The sequence below is a fragment of the Protopterus annectens genome, chromosome 12.part0 (genome assembly GCF_019279795.1).
Source record: "Protopterus annectens isolate FY-2018-M chromosome 12.part0, PAN1.0, whole genome shotgun sequence".
Classification (NCBI taxonomy): Eukaryota; Metazoa; Chordata; order Ceratodontiformes; family Protopteridae; genus Protopterus; species Protopterus annectens.
The window spans coordinates 939,012,901-939,037,109 of NC_056746.1; the positions used below are offsets into that span (position 1 = coordinate 939,012,901).

Genomic DNA, 24,209 nt, shown 5'->3' on the forward strand with positions numbered 1-24,209 from the left:
TAGAGGGGACAGTGGATTCTTGGATTGAGCGGTTGATTAGAATGGTGATTGGAAGGACAACAGAGTTAGCAGCAAGTTTAAGGAACTGGGGAGCTAGGTTATCAGGGGCAGGAGAACAAGGTTTGAGTTTACTGAGGAGAGTTTTAATATAACTAACAGAGACAGGTTTGAGCATGAAGGGGTCTGAGAGGTTAGTGGAGTCAGATTGGGGATGTGAAAAAGGTGTGGGCTTGGTAGTGGAAGTAGTAGAACTGGAAGTGGAATTAGAGGTGGGGTTGGGGTTATTAGAGGTGTTGGGTACTAGTTTAGAAATGGTATCAATGAAGTAGTGATTTAAATGGATGGCTGTATCAGAGGGTGAATGACTGGGAAAAGGGATGGGAGTTGTGGGTGAGCCAGGTTTGAGAAGAGAGTTTTTACGGTTGTCCAGAACTTCTGGGGGTAAGAAGTGTGAAGAGATTGGTCAGAGAAGTGAAAGTTTCTTTTGTCCTGGTTGACTTTTTTTGTAAGGTTTCTAAGTTCCCTATACAATTGTAGGAGGGCAGGAGATTTGCTTTTCTGATATTGTTTCCAAGTGGCATCTCTTTATGCATAAGGTGGAAGGTTTGTTTGGATAGCCAGGGGGCATGTTTAGCTTTGACTTATATTTTCGTGATGGGGGCAAGAGAGTTAAGTATGTTTAGGAATGTCTGGTTGAAGTAGCTGACTGCGTTGTTTAAAGGTAGAGAGTATAGGTAGGACCAGTTAAATTTGGAGAGGATTTTGTCGAAGGAGGTGGTATTGAATTTTCTTAGGTTATGGATGTATTTTATGAGGTGAGTATTAGTGAGGTTGGGTGAGTATCTAGTAATATGGATAGGCAGGTGGTCACTGATGGAATCAGGTAGTGTACCTGGCTGGTGGTACTAATTTGGAGAATTTACGAGAATCCAGTCAAGGACAGAATTGGAGTGGTTTTTGCCAAGATGGGTGGGAGAGGAGACAGGTTGAGTGAAACCATGTAGATTGAGACTATGAGAATGTGTAGTAGAATTAAATGAGTTCCAGTCTATATTTACATCCCCAGGAATGATAGTTTCAAAGAGGATGTGATGAAAACACCAAGATAAGACGTCTTCAAGGATGGTAATGTTATTCCCTGGTGGGATTCAGACTGAGGCTATGGCTCATTTTTTAGTAGGTGTTGAGATGGCAGCTTACTATGAGTAGCTCTGCAGGGTGGAAGGAGGGAGGGGTAATGGTGAGAGGTAAGACACTGAGAGAGTCAGAATAGAGAATAGCGATACCACCTCCCCTTTTGGTAGATCTATCCGGTCTGTAGATGTTGAAACCAGGGGGGCAGATCTCTGAGTTGTGGATGTAGGGTTTTAGCCAAGTTTCAGAGAGTGTTAAGAAGGGGGGATTATAGTGTTGTATGAGTGCCTGGAGTTCAGACACTTTGTAGGAGATGTTCTGAATGTTAATGGAGGAAATTTAGTCTTTTGGTTCTGTGTGGGGAAGTGAAAATAGATGGGGAGGTAGTAGTAAGAGAGGGAGTGATACAGGTGAAGGGGGAAGTAGTAGTAGAAATAGTAGATGGAGTGGAGGAGATGGAAGATGAGAGTTGGTTATTAGGACCAGGGTTGGGGTGTACATCACCTGAAAGGAGTAGTGATGTCAGGATAGAGAGAAAAAAAGTTAGGTTGGGGGACAGGATACAGAAATTTGGATTTTAACTTTGGGATTTGTTTTGGTGGTGAGGGGAGTAATTTTGTTTTGAAAAATAAGTAGTATGGTAGAGTGTACTGAGTGTGGGCACAGAAGAGTAAGGTAGGAGCTGGATAGAACTTGGGAGGGATGTAGGTTCCTAGTGGAGGGTAAGGGGAGGATTGCAGGGGAGTGTGATAAGATGTGAGGTATGTCAGTGTAAATAGCAGAGGAGACAGAAAAAGAAGTGACATAATCTTCAGTGTGCATAAGAGTAATATATACATAGAGTACAATATCTTTAGTGTGTATAATATCTTCAGTGTGTATAAGTTCAATATAACATTAATGACCATAAATAAATCAAATATAAATATCTCATGTCACTTATTAATAACAGTTTGAATATCATGAACCAGCAGGCCTGAAAATTCACAAACAGCCACAACTACATAGATGTCTATATAAAGGAATGTATTTGAACACACCCCTCTTATATGGTTGATATGCATTAATTCCAAAAAATGCTTTCCATAGGGTAATCAGAACAAATTTGTATACCTATAACATCAACTATCTTGAAATATATTCTCATGTGAAAAAGCCCCCACATATTACCCAACAGGACCATAAATTACCATACAATAATTTAGCAAAAATCTGCGAGTCTGTACTATTGTAGTAGACCATTACTGGTTACAAAAATATCATGTTAAACAAAACAGACCTGCATACATTTAGAATGAAATAAAATGCTTGAAGCAGTGTCCATGATTACAAAACTGTAATTCCCTTAATCTTCATGGGTGTGAGGCTCCAAGTAACTAAATATAGATGCGCACCAAAAAACATCCAGACGTCAGCCTTTGCTTCTTCGTCTGTCGATCATATGACCTCACAGGTGCAAACACAGTTTGTCCATAAATTCTTATTAGTCACTGTACATATACCCCCATAAAAACATTCCACAAATGAAGATACCAAATGGACACCTTTTAAACTATATAGCATACTAAAGGCAGAAGCATATGAACACTAACTCCTGAGGGTAATGAATAATACAAACTATCAGGCCAGTAGATTTCACAAATAATACACAGGTTCATAGGTAGGTACTAAGCTACTGGCCCTAGGGCCTATATAAGCCTAGCCAAATGGTACCCTGGCTTTTGCCACCCAAGAAAATTATTTTCTTGTGCCCCTGTCAAGCAGAGCTACGAAGTGATCCCCAGGCGAATTTCCTACCTCCCATCCAATTATCAAGATTTTTCTTGAAGAGTGCTAATGAGGAGCTTTGTTTGATATAGATAGGTAGTTTGTTCCAGAGTATGGGAAGTCTTTGGGACAGGAATCTATCCCTCCAGCATGTTCTGTTTATTGTGGTGACATGGTTTAGGTCCCTAGAGCATGTAGCTCGGAGGGATTGGGATTTCTTTAAGTGGTGTTTGACATAGCTTTGTATGATAGGCAGAGATCGCCTCTGAGTAGGCGATATGCGACAGAGTAAAGCTGGAGTTTTTTGAGACGGTCTACATAGGGCATCTGTTTGAGGCCGGTAATCCTCTTTGTGAGGTACTTCTGTGGCCTTTCCAGTTGTTGTAGATGTCTTGTGAGGTACATACCAAAAGGGGGGTTGTACTCTATAATGGGTCTAATGAGTGATGAGTAGAGAGGAACAATAACCTTTTTTTTCTTGGATGAGAAACCTTTTGTGATGAGGTGTGCCATGTAGAAGGATTTCCTGACTACTGTGGCGATGTGATTATCAAAGGAGAGACTACTGTCCACCTGTGTCCCAAGGTCTCTTATCACACTTTCGGTGTTAAGTAGGCTACCGCCTATGTGGTAGTTCATGGGTACAGAGTTTTTACCAAAAGGGATGACAATGCACTTTTTGGCATTGACCTTGACGCCGTGGCTTTGACACTAGGCATCTGTCTCAGTGAGACCCTTTTGTAGGATGTCCACATCGTTAGGGGTTTTGATTACGGCTCCTAGTTTGCAGTCATTTGCGAACTTTGTTAGCCAAAGACCTTCTGTGTTTGCCTGTACTTCAGAGAAGTAGATACCAAACAGGAGAGGACCTAGGACTGAACCCTGTGGTACTCCACTTGTCACTGGTCTGAAGTTGGATTTAGAGTCTGCTACTTTCACAGTGTGGGTTCTGTCTGTGAGACAGTTGGCAACCCATCTTGTGACATAGGGATTTATATCTAGTTTAGTGAGTTTATCTATAATTCCAGAGTGGGGGATGGTGTCAAAAGCTTTGGAGAGATCTAGATAGGCTGTGTGAACCACCTTACCCTCATCTACGGCTTTGGTGACCGCTTCAAAGAAGACTATCAGGTTTAGGAGACATGATCTGCCTTTTACAAACCTGAACTGGGTATGGTCCAGAGTTTTGGAGATTACCAATGTTACTGTTTATAAGTTCCATGATGATACGTTCCATAGCCTTGCAGACCAGGCTCGTCAGGCTAATGGGGCGGTAGTTCCCAGGGTCCGTGTTGGCTCCACCTTTGTGGAGTGGGATAATCGTTGCTGTGCACCATTCAGTGGGCACAAAGCCTGAGGTGAGGCTATGACTGAACATGGTACTTAGGTGGGGTGCCAGTTCGTTCTGTAGTTCATGTAAAACGCAGCCTGGGATGTTGTCAGGTCCCATGGATACTCTGTTCTTGGCTTTGGAGAGTGTGTTTTTTACTTGTGCAGTTGTGATTACAGGAACTTTGCATTCTTCCGGTATAGAGATGGGTTTTTTAGAGGGATGAGAGAGGGGTAAAGTTAGCACTGAACCTATCTGCCAGGATGTTGGCAATATCAGTTGGTTCTGTATATTTAGTGCCATTGTGCTGTAACTCAGAGCAGATCTGAGTGTTGCCATTGCGAAGTTTGACATAGCTATAGAATGCTTTGTGGTTGTCTTTAGAATCAGTGGCGATTTTGTTTTCGTAACTAGCTTTGCAGGATTTTATGAGGGATCTCAGCTTCTTACTGAGGCTGACCTCGGAGGTCCTCCAATCATGGGATTTTACTCTTTTTTTGCGACAGTTTCTTTCTTCTGTTGTAGAGTTTGTTTATGGCAGGGGACCACCAGATTGGCTTCCTTTTTCTGGAGAATAGCATCTTGCTTCTGTTAGGGATTGCACGATCCATGTGTAAGTGCTTATAAAGTGCAATTGTATAGGATTCAGCAGTTGTACCTCTATTGTCCGTCAGCATGGGTGTCGTGAAGTTTGCCACTTCTGTCTTAAGAAGCGTGAAGTTGGCTTTGGAGAAATTTTTTACGTTGGTTTCCCTAATGGGGGATGGGGTGGGATGTGGATTTCTAGGGTGATTTGCTTGTGGTCGGATCTGACCAATGAGGAACTGACCTCTAGTGTGGAACACCGGTTGCCCATACTGGCAATGACCAGGTCTAGGATACTGCTGCTCCTGGTGGGGGTGAGGATAAGTTGATCCAATGCGCTGGAATTTATGAATTCCAAAAAATGTTGAGCACGCAGTTGGTACATGAGTAGTTTTCCCAGTTAATGGTGGGGTAGTTGAAATCGCCCATTATTAGGGTGTTAGGTTGTTCCCAGATATTTTCCAGTGTATCAAGAAATGAGAAGTGGGAATCCTGGGGCATGGTGAGGGATCTGCAGCAAGCTACAATTTGGATTGAGGTCTTGCTCAGAGTTAGTTGCACTTGGATAATCTCGGATGCATTATGCTGAGCAACTAGCCTGAAGGTGTGGATATCCTTAATGAATATGGACACACCTCCGCCTTTAGTGCTTCAGTCCAGGTTAGGTGGCTTGAAAGGTGTGGTATGAATTATAGCCTGGTAATGCAGGGGTGCTCTCTGGAGCCTTGAACCAGGTCTCTGTCACTGCACAGATGTCGATGTTCTCCATTTTAAGGAGTGCCTCGAGTGAGTGCATTTTGAGGTTTAGACTTCTAGCATTAAGTAGCATTACCCTCAGATTTTGCTTGCTTGTACCTGTTACGGTGGTGAATTTGTCATTTGAATCTTGCCTAAAAAAGGCACTATAGGGGTGACAAGAGCCTTAGCCAGTATCCGGAATCCCAAGAGCGACAGGTGCAGGCCATCTCTGGCAAAGCATCATGGTTTGTCGATACAGACTCCAAAACTGACAAAACTTTTCAATTCAAGTAATGAACAACAGCTTTCATTACTGCATCAAACCCATAACATGGCCTAAAATGTAAAAACATCATTACCAATACCATTGAACTTACATATGAACACTAATGCTTCTTACCACTTGCTACTAGAATGTCAGAATACAAAGTGTGCCATTTCAGGTGATTTCCATTTATCTGAAGTAAACAGTGTCCAATCAAGGAGAGTTCTTTGAGGGCATCTTTCTGAAATATGAAATTATTTCTAGTGTACTGTAGTTAACTGCAACATATTTAGTTTCAAGTAGTACTCAAACACAGAAAGGCACACTAAAGAATTCAGTTTTTATGATAGCAAATAACGTGTAAGGCTGAATACAGTCGTGTTTGTCACATGACAATGACAAACAATGCATTCTAGTTCTGAGCAAAGACAATGAACAGCACTACAAAAGGTCTCTTCAGTCAAGCTTCTCTGCTTCAGTGCTTTCTGTCCGTAACCTACACACCTTTGTCAGATTGGTTATAGCACCTCAGTCATACGCTGGGAACTCTTTTGTTTTTGTTTTCTACCATCTCCAGGACAGCAGTGTCAAGCTTTGTTTAGTCTTCCGTGATGAGCTCTGAAAAAAGTGAAGCAAGTGCCGAATTGCACAAAGAAAATGGACACTGGCTCCTGAAAACAACCAGAATTTCAGTAAAATGCAATTGCCTCGTTACAGAAGTGCATACAAACACCAGTCTAGATAATATGAAGGTACCACTGCCGAATTTCAGAAGCCTGAACAACAAATTCTCTGAACTTGAGGCTTTCCTTAACCTCAAGGACATTAGCAGTTGTATAATTACAGAAACTTGGTTCTATTTCAGTGACACAACTTCCTGCATTCCAGGGTATAATGCCTATCAGGCATTCAGATCTGCTGGCAACTGTGGTGAATAGTATTTGTATTTTTTTTCATAATTCCACTGTTTCTTACCAGATTCCACATTATACAAATATATAACTGGCTGAAATCAGTGTGACATTCAATAAAATTACTTACCACATTAGAGACAATTACAGATACCCATCTATGATCCCTTCTGAGCATGCACAATACCATAACCAAACAGAAAAGTTAGCAGTCAAACCACATACCCTTTTTATCTGTGACAAACTATCCACACATAAACTGGCAAATTTTTCTACCAAGTATGCCCAGAGATTCCTGGACTTTGTAAATGCCAAGTCTCTTGACCAAACTGTCCCCTTACCCACCAAAGCTGTTAATTGTCTTGATCTTGTCCTTACAGACATTTCTGCCAGTTGCACTACCTCACTTGTTATCCTCTCCCTAGTCAGATCTGACCATCTCACCATGATCTCTGTGAAAACCTATTTTGTGGCCCCTGATAACTCCTCTATATTCAGAGATTAATCCAAGACCAGTTATTTACCATTTACTGACCTTATTGGACTATCACAGATGGTGTAGGTCTGCATCCAACCTTGTACCGAGGCTGCTGCTTACTGTTCTGAATATTACCTCCTCTTGCACAGTTACATTAAGGTATCCGTAACAGTCTGGAATAAGCATTACAACTAAATCCATACTGTGGCACTACCACATCAACAAACCCTGTAATAAAAAGAAAAATCTCCTGGCCAACACTAAAAGATGTTCACTTCATAATTATATAAGGAATTTAGAACTGGCAAGTAAATCTCTCAAGGATACCATTAGGAGGAAATGTATGGCTAACTCTGAAGTTAGGACTGCAACTAATTTAAAAGATAACCATAATACTTTCTTCAGCTATATTAAAAGATTATAAGTAACCTAAAATTCTGTACCAAACTTATCTCAAATGGTCCCTTCCTCTGACCCAAGGACATTGCTAATATTCTTGCGGATAAATTCTCTTCCAGTTTCACTCCACTCACTCACTACTCTCTCCTCTTCATTCTCCCTCACACTCCCCCTCCTGAGATCAACTTTGACCAAGTCCTTTTGCCACTTTCCAAAATTAAAAATACTACATCCATGCGTGCTGACAATTACCCTTTTTAGCAAACATCCAGGGATAAGTCTCACTTAGCAAAACCCCTCTATCAACTCTTCAGCTTGAGTCTCTCCATTTGTTATGTCCCCAGGGAATGGACAATGGCAGTTGTGGTGGCCATGCATAAAAGTGGTTCCTCTACTGACCCTAGGAATTACAGGCCTATTAGTCTCACTAGTCATATTTGCAAGGCTTTTTTTATTACAGCTGAATAAATGCACAATTTTACAGGTGACCTTACATTGCTGGATACACAGCAGTTCAGCTTTGTAAAAGGCAGATTGCACCTGCTCAGTCTGATTGAGTTCTTTGAGAATGTTACTGAGACCATAAAGAGAGGCTTATTTAAACCTTGACAAAGCCTTCATCTCCCATGCTGAGATTGACAAACTCCTCCAACTCAACATTAACCCATCTGTAATTGGGGTCCCTATTAATTTGACGAAGCTTTAGCTTGTCAAACTATAAAAGATCGACAGCTAAAGACAGAAAGAGCCAAACCGCGAATGGCCAGCTAAGCAAATTTTTTCTCAGGGAAAGAATTTGCTTATCCGTTAATGCGAATTTGCCCTTTCCCTGATGTGGAGCGATCTCGGAGTTAGTATATTTAGTTGGGGGGGGGCAAAGCCCCCCACTTATACAAAACAAACACCTTTCAACCTGAATTAATGGCCAGGCAAATTCTTTCCATGGGAAAAAATTCACTTAGCTGATCGTTTGCAGTTTGGACGTTTCAATCTTTACCTGTCGATCTTTTGTAGTCTGACAAGCTAAGGTTTTGTCAGACTAATAGGGACCCCTGTAATTGTCTGGCAGAACTATACTGTTAAGGTCTGGCTATTTTCTCTAGACAATAAAATGTCACTACAGATGTCCCATAAGGCTCTGTCCTGGGTCCCCTCCTCTTTGGTATATAGTTCTGTGATATAAAAGGAACTTTGACTAAATACGTTTTCTGATGATTGCAAACTGGAGGATGTTATCAAATCCCATTCCAATACTTGAGTACTCCAGCAAGGACACGTCCAAAAAAATATTTGGTGTAGTAATCATGGGGTTGTCCTCAGCATCAAGAAATACAACATAGTTTCCTTTGGTAAACCTTGCATTACTACTACTTACTACATAGTTAATGTTACATTTAAATTTGACATTGTCATCAGGGACACAAATATGTATGTCGATAGCAAGACTCTTCTTTGACCACCAAGTCTCTGTCATGGTTAGAAAAACCCTTCCGCATTGCATAATTTCTCCTTTGTGGTATTTCCTCAAGGTCCAGTAAAGTTATAATCCTACGTCATTCAATCCTTATTAGGCCTATCACTGAATGTAATGTACCCTTTGGCATATATCTCACCAAGCACCTAAACTAGCTTGAGAGACCTCAGCTTTTCCTCACCAAAAAAGATCTCAAATCTGTGTCCTTACTTACTTTGGTAGATTAAAATCTTTGTCACTCCATCAGTATCTTACAGAGTCCTAAGGGAAGATCTTTGCTTAACTTTCCATGCTATGCATGACCCAGTACCCCTTCACCTAAAAGGAACAAATAACAAAGCAAACACCAGTTCTTGAGACCCAAACATACACTACCACATCAAGACCAGATGGTGTGACGGATACCAAATCCAACCTATACCCAGTTTCTGGAATAGGCTACTCTTATCTACCCCTAACAACACTTAAAATCAATCAGGATGGCTGGATGAATGATCACAGACTTTCACTAGAAATACATGGAGAAAATCTATTTAATGGGAATGCTACAAGTTTTCTTCCAGTACTGGGCGAAGTGACTGAGCTTTTTGATAGTCTTTTTGTTTTCACTGTAAGCTTAATAAAAACCTTATGTGTGGTGACTCAGTTAAAGATAAATGCTCTCTGCAATGAGAATGCCACCATCAGGCTTACACAGACCTATGAAGGATGCCACCATGAGTCTTCCACAGACCTGTGAAGGATGCTACCAAGAGTCTTCCACAGACCTATGAAGGTTGCCACCAAGAGTCTTCCACAGACCTGTGAAGGATGCTACCAAGAGTCTTCCACAGACCTGTGAAGGATGCCACCAAGAGTCTTCCACAGACCTGTGAAGGATGACACAAGTGTCTTCCACAGACCTGTGAAGGATGACACAAGTGTCTTCCACAGACCTGTGAAGGATGACACAAGTGTCTTCCACAGACCTGTGAAGGATGCCACAAGTGTCTTCCACAGACCTGTGAAGGATGCCACCAAGAGTATTCCACAGACCTGTGAAGCATGCTACCATGAGTCTTCCACAGACCTGTGAAGGATGCCACCATCAGGCTTCCACAGACCTGTGAAGGATGCCACCATCAGGCTTCCACAGACCTGTGAAGGATGCCACCATCAGGTTTCCACAGACCTGTGAAGGATGCCACCATCAGGTTTCTACAGACCTGTGAAGGATGCCACCATCAGGCTTCCACAGACCTGTGAACTATAGCTCTCAACCTCTTTGCCCAAGAAATCTGGACAAAGTCTAAAATAATGGGGAGGACAAAACCTCAAATGTAGGGACAACTTTTAAATATTGCACTTATAAACTTAGAAAGTTGCTAAAATGACAAGATTTGTATTATCATGTATTTTCTTCAGAATATGAAATATGAAATTCATAGGTAGGAACTAGGCTATCGGCCCAAGGGCATAAGCCTATCCAACAAGGTTCCCAATTCAAATATATGTCAATATTTAATGATTTTAATCCTCAGTGAGTTGCCAGAAAACCATAAACTTAAGAGGAACAGATAAAAAAATATGAGGCAAAAAATCTGGACATTGTAAGAAAATCTGAACGGTTAAGAGGTATGCTGTGTACTTGTCTTTTCAAAGAAACTTGCAGTTATAGTAAAAACGTGCTACCACTCAACACCCCCCACATGCATATAAATGTATATATAGCATGCACATATGTATGTGCAAACACGTAACATGCATATTTCTATATATCTAAATATATACGTTCATACTTTATAAATAGACACAAAGTGTGTTTCTGCATATTAGGACACAATTGGAAGAATAATGGCTAGAATTTATCATTGGCATTTTACACTGTGAAAGTGTTGCCCACTGTTGACTATGCAACTTCTGAATGGGCAGTTTGGGATTGTAAAGCCACAGAGACAGAGTAATCAATGACAATCGGGTACTTACATGAGCTGAGCTGCACTATGAGGGGATCTTAAACGGTATCACTCATCTTTACTTTTCACACAGGTCATATAACATAAAATCACTCTTCACCCAATAGGAAAACCCTTCTCCAAACCAAAACTTAGCATTTAGCTGAAGCAGTGAACGGAACTCCCAGCTGAGAGACTTTCTCATTCTTCTTTGAAACTGAAGACAGTGCCTGATATTACCCATGAGGAGTGTACTTGCATAAAGCTTTACCGGGAATTACAAGTTACATTCAATACTTTCTTGAACATACATCCTACTGTACAACTCCATGTACTACTTAACAATATAGTAATAATTAAACAGAAAGCGCTACAACCCTTTTCATCCCAACCAATGCCAATTTAACAGCTTTAGTAGTGTTCTTAAAGTGGAACTGCCTACACTCTCCTGAGAAAACTGTGTTGTATCCACACACTGCAGCATCCTTTCACACATTTACAATATAGTGGGTGCCTGGGGATAGCACAGATGTACAAAGTATTGGCTCCAGCTGTAAATATCCTCTAACCTCTACTGGAGAATGCAGCATTTTCCCAGACTTCCTAAGTGCAGCTTACTCTACTTAAAGCATGATGCTTACTGTAAAGTTCCAAGGTAAAAATTAATAATACATAGCAGCAACTCTTATGAAAAGAAACCTGACAGACAACAAAATGGAATCAAGCATGACAGAAACTACTCTCATTTTACTTGTATGACATCTGCCAGCAGTACCTCTAAAGATCAGACTGCAGCATTTCAAACACTTGTACAACACTCACATATGCAACATGCAGCAGCTAAAGTTTCTGCACTGCAGTTAAATGTAACTTAAAAATGCACTGTGAGAAATTTCTTTTACAGATAATATAAACACTCCAGGTAAAAGGACCAACAGAAAAATTATTTTTAGTTCACTGGTCCCTGTTTTAAGTACCCCATTTGTCTGGAAGTTCACAGTTAACATAAATGACACCATTTTAAGAAAATGCACTCCAGCAACGTACAGTCTTTAATCAAAAAGCTAAGTATTTTCTGCAAAAGTTTCAATGTCATAGTGCAGTGAAATGTAGCCTGGAGTGACAACTGTCCTACAATTCTTAATAAATGACCTAGAAATGCTGGTACAGTAACTTTAATCCTTAGAAATAACTAACTGCAACACACTGGCTGTATACAGATGTGCTTTCTGGTTGGAAAAGTAACCATAAATGGCTGGCTATATGTGAGTACACTAAAGCTACAGTGTAGATACAAAGGATCTTTCCACTCTGACCCACTAGGCATATCTGTACAATGTGCCTGAAACAAAAATTAATGTCAGTACAAGCATAATAAAACTAACACATACTACTCAAAGCAATTTTATTACAAGGAATAAGGAAGGTACTGTAGAATGAGGAACATCAAGCAGGATTTTATAGTGTCATATATATGATGTTTGCCGTTGTTAGAACTTATTTCCAGGGAGCTCCCATCTTGTATTATTCATTACGACTTCATCAAAATACTTCCGTCTAAGCAGCATCTCATTCCAGGAAAGGGGCTACCTGATTAACTTACTTAGCTCTTTTTGACTCTTTGGAAACCTTTAAATATTGAAGACACATTTTAAACTATCCAGTGCCTAACTTTCAAGAATGAACTGAATCAATGTACCACTGCTGCAGCTGAACCACAAAACAGCATGCTGGGTACAGAATAAGGATGGAGGAAAAGCTGAACCACAAAACAGCATGCTGGGTACAGAATAAGAATGGGGGAAGAGTGCTCCCTAAACATGTCACTGATCCCCTTCCTGACAGTTCTACTCTACATGGACCCAGTGAACCTTAAGAAATGGCTTCTAACCTCTCAGTAAACTATCTACCTGTTAGATATGCACTAAAACTATTTTAAGGGAAGAGATATGCTCAGATACATAGCTTTTACCCAATGCAAAACAGCAATAACATACTTCCAAGGATCAACATTAAAAAACTGTAATGCACAGTAAAGACAGGCTAAATGCATTGGCGAACATCACTACATCCCCTTAGTCACACATTAAAAAACTGTAAATATGGTTTATGTCACATGTGATGGTCTACTTCAAATGTAGATCATTAACTTAATTGCACCAAAATCTTTACCCATGATCTTTAAAAAATTAGCTTACCACAATCACACAGCAGGTAGAGGAACATACATCTTCTTCAAGCTAAGGATAAACACAAGGAGAGAGATTCACAGCATATATGCTACCTGCTTGTCTCCACTTCTCTCTGTGTGAGGACTGAGGGCTCATTCCCAATGGCCCTGATACAGCAACCACCACTGCAAGCTACACATAGTACCAACACCACCTAACGGCATTGAAAATAATAAACACCCAAATCTGGGAGAAGTGGCAGATAAAATGATGCAACAATTCCAAATCTACAACAAATGTCCACCTCTCAACCGCTTAATGCAAGAAATCTGGACAAAGTCTAAAATAATGGGGGGACAAAGGCCTAAAAATAGGGACAGTTTTTAAATATTCCTTTTATGAACTTAGAAAGCTGCTAGAATAACATAATTTGTGTTAGCATGCATTTTCTGAAGGGTATGAAATCTGAAACTTAAATATATGTCATTATTTAAAATACACCAAACAGTCCTCGTGGCAAAACACAGCAGACAACAGGATCTAAAACCTTCAAAATGTCATTTAATAGCAAGTAAAACAAATGACAAAGGTTAGCGCTTTCACAAATAACTTATTTGCTTCCTCAGACCTTATGCACATAAAACACATCACTTCCTTTTAGAACCTTAGCATTCAAACTACCCAATCAAATCACATTCAGCCACTTAAAGACATATGACAATTTTGATAAGAAACACCACAAATAATCTCGCACTCAGGACTGGTGCAACGGCCAAAGAAAATCACAATGTAAACCAAAAAATAGCCAGCACTAATAGAACACCATTTATTTAGATTATAAGTGTGAATACAGAATCATACCGGTTTCGGCAAATAGCCTTCTTCAGTGATACTAAAACATTCTGTTCACTGACTATATATAGTCAGAAAGGTAATCAGCTAACAAATTAGCTAACACATTGATGAGTGTTCATTTAAAGTGACATGGTATAAATTTAAATTAAACTGATATATATATCTCCACATTTTTGTCCATCTATTGAATTATTTATAGAGACCAGTTAACCAATGTATAAAGCCACATATTATTATTGTACATTTTATACAAAAAAACTTACAAATAATCATTTAAACCTGGATAAAATAATCCACCAAGTCTAATAATCCATGCTTTTTCTTTATGATTCAATAAATCATGACAACTAGATTTATCACTATAAACCCCCTTAACAACATCAATGATCTGAAATTGAAATTTGGCATTAGCATGAGTCAACGTATGTTTGTATAAAGCACTAGTACAGTATTTATTTCTGACATTACTTAGATGTTCAGATATTCTAATTCTAAAAGGCCTAGATGTTCGGCCTACATAAAAAGCCAAACAAGAACATGTCACCAAATATATTACCTAACTAGTTCCACAGGTACCAAAACATCTAATGTCAAAAATTTTTGTGACATTTTTACTGGAAAATTCCTTGGATTTCTTAATATGAACACAAAAAGAACAGTAACCACAGGGGAAACAGCCCCTCAATTCAACTCCTGACAATGTACGCTGTACCACTTCAGCATTGGAACTTATACCTCTCTTGTACCAATTGAAGTAAGAGCCCAATGTACGGCCTCTCCTATAAGAAAATAAACATTCTTGGGGCAGAATATTAGCCAACCTTGAGTTGGTCATTAGAATATTCCAATTGTTGTTAATCATCCTTTTGATAACATTAATATTTCTGCCAAATGTTGTAATAAATCTAATAGGTGTCAATTTGGAGGTATTTTTCTCCTTATATTTCAATAAATCATCACGGTTAAACTGCTGTGCCCACTTAAAAGCTGATACTACATCCCTATATTTATATCCCCTAACTAAGAATCTTTTCCTAAGATCCTGTTGAAAGAATTCATAATCATCCTGATTTGAACAAATTCTTTTAACTCTTAAAAATTGTGATTTGGGGATGTAAACTGCTGGCATCCAGTAACATATTATATTGTGGGTATTTTCTATAAATTTTTGAATCTAAATTGTGGTCCTTGTTTCTGTTCACACATACATCCAAGTATTGAATTTGTTGATATTGTACATTTAGAGTAAATTCAATCCCCCAAACATTGTCATTAAGATATTCTACGATAGTGTGAACAATAGTAACAGTTTCCTGAGATTTACTGGGAAATATTTGATAAGGTGATAGAATTCTTGGATATTGAGGATAGCATTGATGAGAAGAGGGGTTCCACACAGATAGGCATATGAAAAAATGTTATCGCCCAGCATATCTACATAGGACAAGCATGCATCCCCAGCATATATTCAGGAACATCTTAAAGGGGCAAGCCATAAGATGCTCTAGGCTAACTGATAGGGATGATACATGGAAGAATGAGTTTGAAAAAATGTGGGATGATTTTATGAGCAGGGGATACTGTGAGAGTGAAATACAACAGGTGGGTGCTGGTGTTAATGAAATGAGAGATAGTAGGGCCAAACCTTATTATTCTAAGCCATCTACCCTAAAAAGGACAACTAAGAGAAGGCTGAATAATGTTCCCTTTACATTTGCCTTTACTAGGGACAATGAAGCTTTGAGAAGTATACTCCTGAAGAACTGGCGGCTCTTGCAGGTAGATACCCAGATAGCTGACAGTCGGGGATAAACCATATGTTGTTTATAAGAATACTAAAAATCTTAAATGAAGATTATGTTATCTAATTAAGGCAGATAGCCTAGATGTTCAGCCACAAGGTGTAGGGACTATTAGTTATGGTCAATGCAACTTTTGTGAATGATATATATATATATATATATATATATATATATATATATATATATCCACGAAGGTATGGATTTTAAACATCCTGACACAGGTGTTATATACACCTTGCGAGTAAATGCTAACTGTAATAGTAGGAATTTAGTCTAGTTGGTCTGATGTATATTATGTGATTCATTTTATATTGGGAAAACCATTAGATGCCTTAGGGAACGAATTAGAGATCATATGTACTGTTTGAGGAGAGGACACACTTATAGTGCCATAGCCAAGCACATTTTAGAACTAGGTCATACACATCAGTGTAAATTTAGTGTACTGGAACTGGTAACTAATAATATCAGATTGGGGAATATTTCAAATGCCACTGAAGAAAAAGAACTTTGATGTATTATTAACCTCAGGGCACATCTAGGCAAAGGTTTAAATGACCATATAGCCATTACAACCAAGCTGAGGGATATGAAATTGAGGAAATAGTGTCTGTATTTATATGCTTGTTTATATATGTCTTTGTATGCGTATTTATTTATTTTATATTTTAAATTTAGGCTATGTTAGCTTTTTGAATGATCACATTATTATATTATTCCTATCAAAATTGTTATATGTCTAAGTGGCTGAATGTGATTTGACTGGGTAGTTTGAATGTTAAGGTTATAAAAGGAAGTGATGTGTTTTATATGCATAAGGTCTGATGAAGCAAATGAGTTATTTGTGAAAGCGCTTACCTTTGTCATTTGTTTTACTTGCTATTAAATGGCATTTTGAAGGTTTTAGATCCTGTTGTCTGCTGTGTTTTGCCACGAGGACTGTTTGGTGTATTTTACTTATTGCATGGAAGAGTGGCAATAGTTGCTGAGTGGTAATATTTTGCTTTTGTTGTATATGTCATTACTTGATCATTATTTAGTGTCTTCAGTCCTCTGTGAATTACCAGAAAACCAAAGATTATATGAGGAACAAACCAAATGAATTAGGCAAAAATCTGGTCATTCTGCAAAAATCTATACAGCTGAAAGGTATGTGAGGGATCCATGATTCCATAATGATAACTAAAGAAAGACAGGAGGCAAGCTGAGCTACATCATATCTTACCTATGTGAAAGTCATCTAGCTTGTTCCCGATTTCTTATTATCTGTGTTATAACAAGTTATGGTTCACATGACACTAAATGAATGACATCATTAACGTCAAAAAGCACTAACTTCATTGCACATGACACGCTTCGCAAGGAATCAAAGTGGAGAAGCGATGAGGATTGCGTAAGTAAAAAAGGGGAGGTTAAAAATCAAGGATTGTGAAATCAAACATATTCAATTAAGGTCAAATAATGTTTTGCCCCTAGCTAACAACATGTTAGCTCAAAAATAGAGGAAAAAGACAAATATAACGAAATTCAAAGTACCAAATCCAGGGACTCCTTTAAAACACTTCTTATATTCGTTAAATAAATGAACAGAGCTTGTATTACTATGCATTTTTCTGAAGCATAAGAAGGTTAAACTTAAACAGATAGCATCACTTTGTGTCTGCAACCTACAATGAATCTAAAAAACAAGAATCACAAGTTTTATGTGGATGACAACATTCAAAACAAAATTAGAGTCATGCTGCGAAATATGGGGGCAAATGAGGGCTATGTTATAAGTTATATAACTGTTGCATAAACTTTACAGTTACAAATCAAATCAATGGACATACTAGGATACACATGTTCAATTGGTGCAAACGGGTTAAACAATAAAAGGCTACAATCTAAAAATCCACCTTTCCCAAATTAAGTAAACAAATCTTAATGACAGTTTCATTTTATATACCTAAGTAGAAGAATACGACACTAAATAAACATTGTTTTGCAAGACGGTGCAGAATGCAATTTGATCCACTCCACTGCCTGTCTCTGTTTAGATCAGTTGCTAAACAGCTGACAAAATCCCGAGTTACTTCCTTAACAACTTTCTACCTGGAAGGCACAACGTGAACCTGGGTTGCGTTAGCTAAGCATATTTACATATAACTTGGCTTCCCAAGTCTGAACATCTAAGGGTCAGGACAATTGCAGGAGACCATCCATTTACATAGTAGCCTGCTTGCACAATGCATGCACCCCTGGGTCATCGTTCTGTCACTCACCAAGCAGCAGAAGCCGGTGGATCTGCAAGTACTCCTGTTTTTCCGCTCTCAGAGTTTTGTCTATACTTCGACTCCTTTTCTTGTCTTGCTTCAGTTTTGCTTTCTCCTCTTCCCGGAGCCGGCGCCGCAGTAAAGGGTCAGTGGCACCGGATGCATCCTGCAGCTGCCCCGCAGCACCGTCCGCTCCCCCCACTTCTGTATGTGATGCCGGTGCTCCGTTCACCGGGTAATAAATTGTATTCTCGGATCGGTGGTCTCCGAAAAGACGCGATCTCAGAAGGCTGTAACACTTGCCCATGCTGAAACAAGTGGATGAAGTAAGTCTAGTGCAGTACAAAGTCACCTGGACGACTTCTCCCTGACAACTCCGTTTATTACGGACTCAGGGACTTTATCACCATCCCGGCACTCATACACAAGTTTGCCTCCCTGATGGGGCTGCAGTAATCCTCGTCTGCACAACTTTCCACCGCCACGCAAGTCAAGAACACTTCACAACTCCTTAATTCCAAGAGCGAGCAGTCTATTTTCCTTTCCCACTGCGTGCAAACAGCTGTGTGTACATTCAGCGAGACAAGTGGTCCGCGTCCACGTGATCCACAAGCAGGAAACAGCAACACCCCCACCCTTCTCCGCAGCGCTTGGACTCGGGTGGTGCAGCGCCATCTTGTGGCTACTCAGCCAACCGGTACTGAACTTGATAACATTTATTTTTGGAAGTAATTTTAAAACCGATGCCAATGTTTAGGTACTTTCTTAAATTGGTAGAAAATGACCACGCCTCTGACCTAGGTTGCCACCTTTTCAAAAGCCTAAAGTGAGACATTTTTGTGAAAACATGAGATTTTCGGGATTAAACATACCCACAGCCAGTACAAAGTTCACCTTTTGTCCAAATAAAAGCTTGTTCTTGTAGCATTTGAGTTGCTTATGCTATTTTGAAAAAAAAAAATATGTGTTTCATATACAAAATAACTGTTTTATGCAATTATTAAATAAAAGTTAGGAAATATTTTTGTCATAAAATCTCAGGACATTTGCCTTTTTTCAGTCCCCCCCCCTCCGCAGGACACAAATGCCCAAAGAGGGACAGGTGGTAACCCTACTCTGACCCCCTTTTCTGGGGGGTGACCGAGTAGCCTACCTCTCCACTATCCCTAATTTTGACTCAAATGTTAACTCTCTCCCTCTGTATCCCTCCTAAAACTGGTGACTTTGGGAGTAAAGGTGGCAAATTACACTGAATAAATAATGACTATTTAAGAGTTATAGAATTCTTTTACTTCAGAAATGTAAATTAATTCATATTATCTTATTCTGTCAATGTCTCAGGTTAAAAGTACCAATATTTTAAAAGTGTTCCTGATTTTTTTCTATATTTGTCTTTGATTCTGTTGAAATTTGTCCCTAACTTGTTGAAAGCTATGCTGAGCATACCTTTCAAGTGTACCTCATTATGAGGAATGTTCCTCATTTTGGGTCTTAAAAAGTCCATGTTCCTCAAAGTTCCACATTGAAAGGGTCTGTCACACATTCAGTGTTAGGATTTTTTTAGATATATCTACGACAAATAGTACTGAATCATATTAATTCATCATAAGAACTTTTTATAACTATAAATTAGCACTTTTTAACCACCCTGTGACCTTTCTAGTTGAAGTTGTTCATAAGCTGTTAAAAGGTGTTTCACATTTTGTCCATTTGTTCTACATTTTGAGAAGCAGTGTTTCTCATTTAGGAGATGGAAGGTTGAGAGCTATGATGCTGAGGAGGACGTGCTCCAAAACTAATAAAGAGTAGATGGTATACACAAAACAGTACGAGTTTTAAAAGCCCTAAATGTATGCTTTAATCGCATAGTTAAATATTAAAATTAGGTTGTTGTTGTTGTGTCTTTTAGCTTTTCCGAGTTAGGGGTCGCCACAGCGGAACTCCGGTCCGCTAATGATTGCAGTAGATTTTTACGTGCCAAGTTGCCGGCCCTGAAGCACAAACTTCAATAAAGGTACGCCCATTCACACATGTCTCCACACAGAAGACGCTCTAGCTGAGAATCGAACGGGACAACGTCTTACTGTGAAGCGACAACGCTACTGCAGCACCACCACCGCAGTACAAATATTAAAATCAGGTAATGTTGAAATATATAGGTTGTAGTATATATGCACAAAAAATAAATACATAATAAAAGCACAGCTCAGGGAGAGGTCAGAACAAATAAAGTTTATACCAGCAGTGGCCTTAGGTGGTAGGGACAAGTGTGTACTTGCATACACTTATGTGGCCCATCTTTGGATATTCATATTACGAAATAAAAGGGTTAATAATTGCCATGAGAATGCAGGACTAAGTTTCTTAATAGTGTCACTGATCAATAGCCATACCTCTCTTTAATGTTTAAAACTGAGATTGTGTAGGTATGATTTATTTTCACTCAACCTCTCAGAGCAAGAAATCTGGACAAAGCCAAAAATAATGGTGGGATCAAGGGCCAAAAGCAGGGACAGATTTTAAATATTGCTCCTATAAACTTAGATAGTTGACAGAATAACAGGTTTTGCATTATTATGTATTTTCTGAAGGATATGAAGTCTGAAACTCAAATGTCCATTATTATTTAGTGACTTCAATCTTCAGTGGTTTACCAGAAAACCACAAATTGTACGAGTGGCAGACCACAAATATGAGGCAAAAATCTGGATATTCTGCAAAAATCTGGACAGCTGTGCGGTAAATATCCCAGTATGAACATATGATCAGAAGTCATTTTTCTAACTAGTCAAAAAAAATGAACATTTTCTTCTTACCAATAGACGTCTTCAGATTAATGATACACTCTGAGGTAAAAATGAAACTCGGTTAAAAATAAAGCCATTACAAATGCACTTAAATAAAATACTAAAAACACAAACAGTCCCCAGTCATTAGACTATGCATAAGTTTAACAACTCACTCCGCTACCCTGTTTAATTAGGCATGTTGTGTACCAATTAAAGGGCTGGTAAAAAGGACCAATAGATTGTAAAAGATGGACCGATAACCAATCAATAGCTGACCAATCAAAAATGCTAGCTCAAGGAACAAGGGACCAGGACTGGTGAAAAGGGCATCTATAACACCTGGAAAGCATATACCTTGGAAGATTGAAAATATTATTATGGGTGTAGCAATTCCTGTTAGATGTTGTTGCTGTGTATGGTTACAGGAAAGTGAGCATGTCAGTTGCCAAAATATACATGGCAAGCTCACATAGGTTTAGAGTTTTTACTTAGAAGTGTTCACAAAATATTTTTATATTCCACATAAACTAAAATGTTCATAGAACTGGATACTGTACACATTGGAGATGTCAGGGGAGGATCAGGAATGTTGGGGACATTACTTTGGCTGTGTTCCAGATAAGAAGCATTTTAGAAAGTATTTGGAAAGTCTCAAGTCTTTATGTCTCATCTATGATTAGGCATAAAGCTATGATTTTTGCTTGCAGATTCTGTCTTGCTTCTCTTAGACTTACCAATTTTCTATACAAATTTAGATATTCTAAAGAATCAAGGATACATACAGTGTTAAGGGCAGAACTAAGTCTGTATAAATATTCCTTATCATTATGTCGTTGGGGTCTAGTGTCTGAAGCCCTTCCATTCTCAGAAATAACAAAGTGCTCTTCTTTTTGACATTCTGCTCAGTTTCTACAGTCTAATGCTAGATTTTGTAATGCATATAGGCCGAGTGGTATGGGAAAGTTTTTTGTAAGGGGTCATTGGTAAAGATACCTGATTTTATTTTACATGAGATCTGTCAAAAAGCAGCACTTGACTAAAAATGAAAATGCAATTATATTAAAAAAATAATAATGATTACTCAAGAGGTGAGGATGTAGTCTAATGACTGCATTACAACACTAGGAGGAATTTACCTTCTTGCTTTCTTGTTTCTAGTTTTACTACTTTTTATGACATTTGAAAATGTATACCAGATTAAACATTGTTCAATTTACTTGTTACATGTTTCCTGTTTATTGATATTTTAAAGTCAGCCAGAAGAAGAATTTACCGTGAACACTGAATTTTTATATTTTCACTAGTAGGTAGCTGTTGCAAAGCACCAACTGAGTTAAAGGGCCGATTCTAAAGGAGTTGCTCTAGGAATAAGTAACTTAAGTCTTTTGGTATCTATAGAAGCTCTCCTCCTCAATCTACTTAATATTTAATATAACTACTTGTCCTCTTAAGTTCTATCGTCTGCTAAATCCCTTGCAGCCTTTGCTACCCTTCTGTGTACTTCCAACTGATAATCACATTACATAATAAATCCACTGTCTATCTGTGTAATTTCTCTGTAACCAACTACCTCACGAAAGAAAAAATGTAGTTCCTTAAATCGGTATGTAATATAATGTGTTCTAGATGTATTCATACGGCTGTATTTTCATATAAACTCAATGTATTTTACAAAATGTCATTTTTTTTGTCTTTAATTGTACTTGCCTAATATGTGAAGCATTTTACCCTGGGCCTCTGCTGAAAATAGGATAAATACCAGCTGGAACTTGTTGGTAAACAAACTGAAATAAATAAATAAATAACAATATCTGGCCCCGGTGTAGGCCTGCTTTATAGATACACCTTACAAACTCTAGGCCTTACACCAAGAGCAATTCTTTTGGAATCAGGGCAAGCTTACACTGAAGTAAGTCACTTACATACCTCTCAAATGTCCAGATTTTCACAGAATGTCCAGAATTTTGCCTCGTATTTTGGTCTGTTTCTCATAAAACTGCATTTTTCTGGCAAATCATTGAAGGTTGAAGTCAAAAGATAATGAAAGACTTTTGAATTTCAGACTTCATACCCTTCAGAAAATTAATACTAATACAAAACCTGTCATTCTATCTAATTTTTAAGCCATAAGAGTATTGCAAGAGCAATATTTAAAAACTGTCCCTATTTTTGGCCCTTGTCCCCACCATTATTTATGGCTTTGTCCCAATTTCTTGCTGTATGAAGTTCATAGGTATGGTCACTCACAATGAGGGCAAGTATTTTGGAATTTGGCCCAATATGTTCTTCTTAAGCCTTGGGAAATGTGTAATTTCTGCATCTATGGTATGGGGATTTTGGAGATTCAAGGTGTTCTTGATCTGATAAAATTGAATATCTTAATTTGATTTGCTTAAGAATATGAATAAAAGTATGTTGGACATTAAAAAGAGAGAAAGAAAGAAAAAAAGAGGGAGGAAGGGAGAGGGGGCCAATCAGATTAAAGTTGTGACGATCAAAAGGATAGTCTGACTTGAGGAAAATATTACTGTGGGGGTCACTGCCATAGTGGTGGGATCTCAACTGTTTTATTTACATAATTAAATGCTATTGTGTTTATATTTAAAGACCTAGGACAGTGTAAGAGTTATATACTCCAGAACAGTCTGTGTTCTATATAGTACATTTCTGCAACTTTGCAACTGAGGTATTTTTTAACTATGTGTTTCAACTTAGAAGTAATTAGTCTGAAAAACTCTATTGTTATGATTAACACACTCATATTCTTATAGCCATAGTTTACTAATTTTATTTAAATTTATTGACCAAGGGTAGTGCATCAATCCAAGATGACCTATTACAGGCTCAGTCTAGATAAATTATAATGTATGCAAAAACAAAAACAGTGGGATAAAGTGCTCATTTGAAGATGCAAAGAGAAAAATATAAATAAAATATGTAAAAATGCTTCTGTAGCTTTCACTAAGACCTGGGTGAATGAAGTTTAATTAGTCCCTCTGGCACTGGAGGAGCCAGACAGGGAGGTGGAGGATTGAAAGGCCATGGCCCACTCACCTCTCTTTGGACAGGAGTGGAAATGGAGAGCATGCTTCGAGGCACACAGCACTGTGTGACCTCTTTGTTGGAGAACAGAGAGACTACTGCCATGGAGGATGAGCAGGTCTGCTTGAAGGAAGGTAGCCCATTGCATGTCCCTCACTGGGTGTACACTCAGTTACATTTGGGGAGAAAAAGAAAGTTGCCTCAATGATGACCCATCTTTTCTTTCTGTCACCCGTTGACTTAACAGATTGACTGAGAGATTGAGACAGGTTTTGATAGT

General features: G+C 38.7%; 1 protein-coding gene across 1 annotated transcript in view; it reads right to left on the reverse strand.

The window, feature by feature from the left end:
* GNAS (GNAS complex locus) overlaps window positions 1–18,670 on the reverse strand; it is a 2,418,861-nt gene extending 2,400,191 nt beyond the window's left edge. Inside the window, exon 1 of the mRNA XM_044089970.1 lies at window positions 18,108–18,670. Within this exon, the coding sequence (XP_043945905.1) occupies window positions 18,108–18,405 (298 nt within the window). The 5' untranslated portion in view covers window positions 18,406–18,670. The remainder of the gene's footprint in view (window positions 1–18,107) is intronic.
* Between the last annotated feature and the right edge of the window lie 5,539 nt (window positions 18,671–24,209).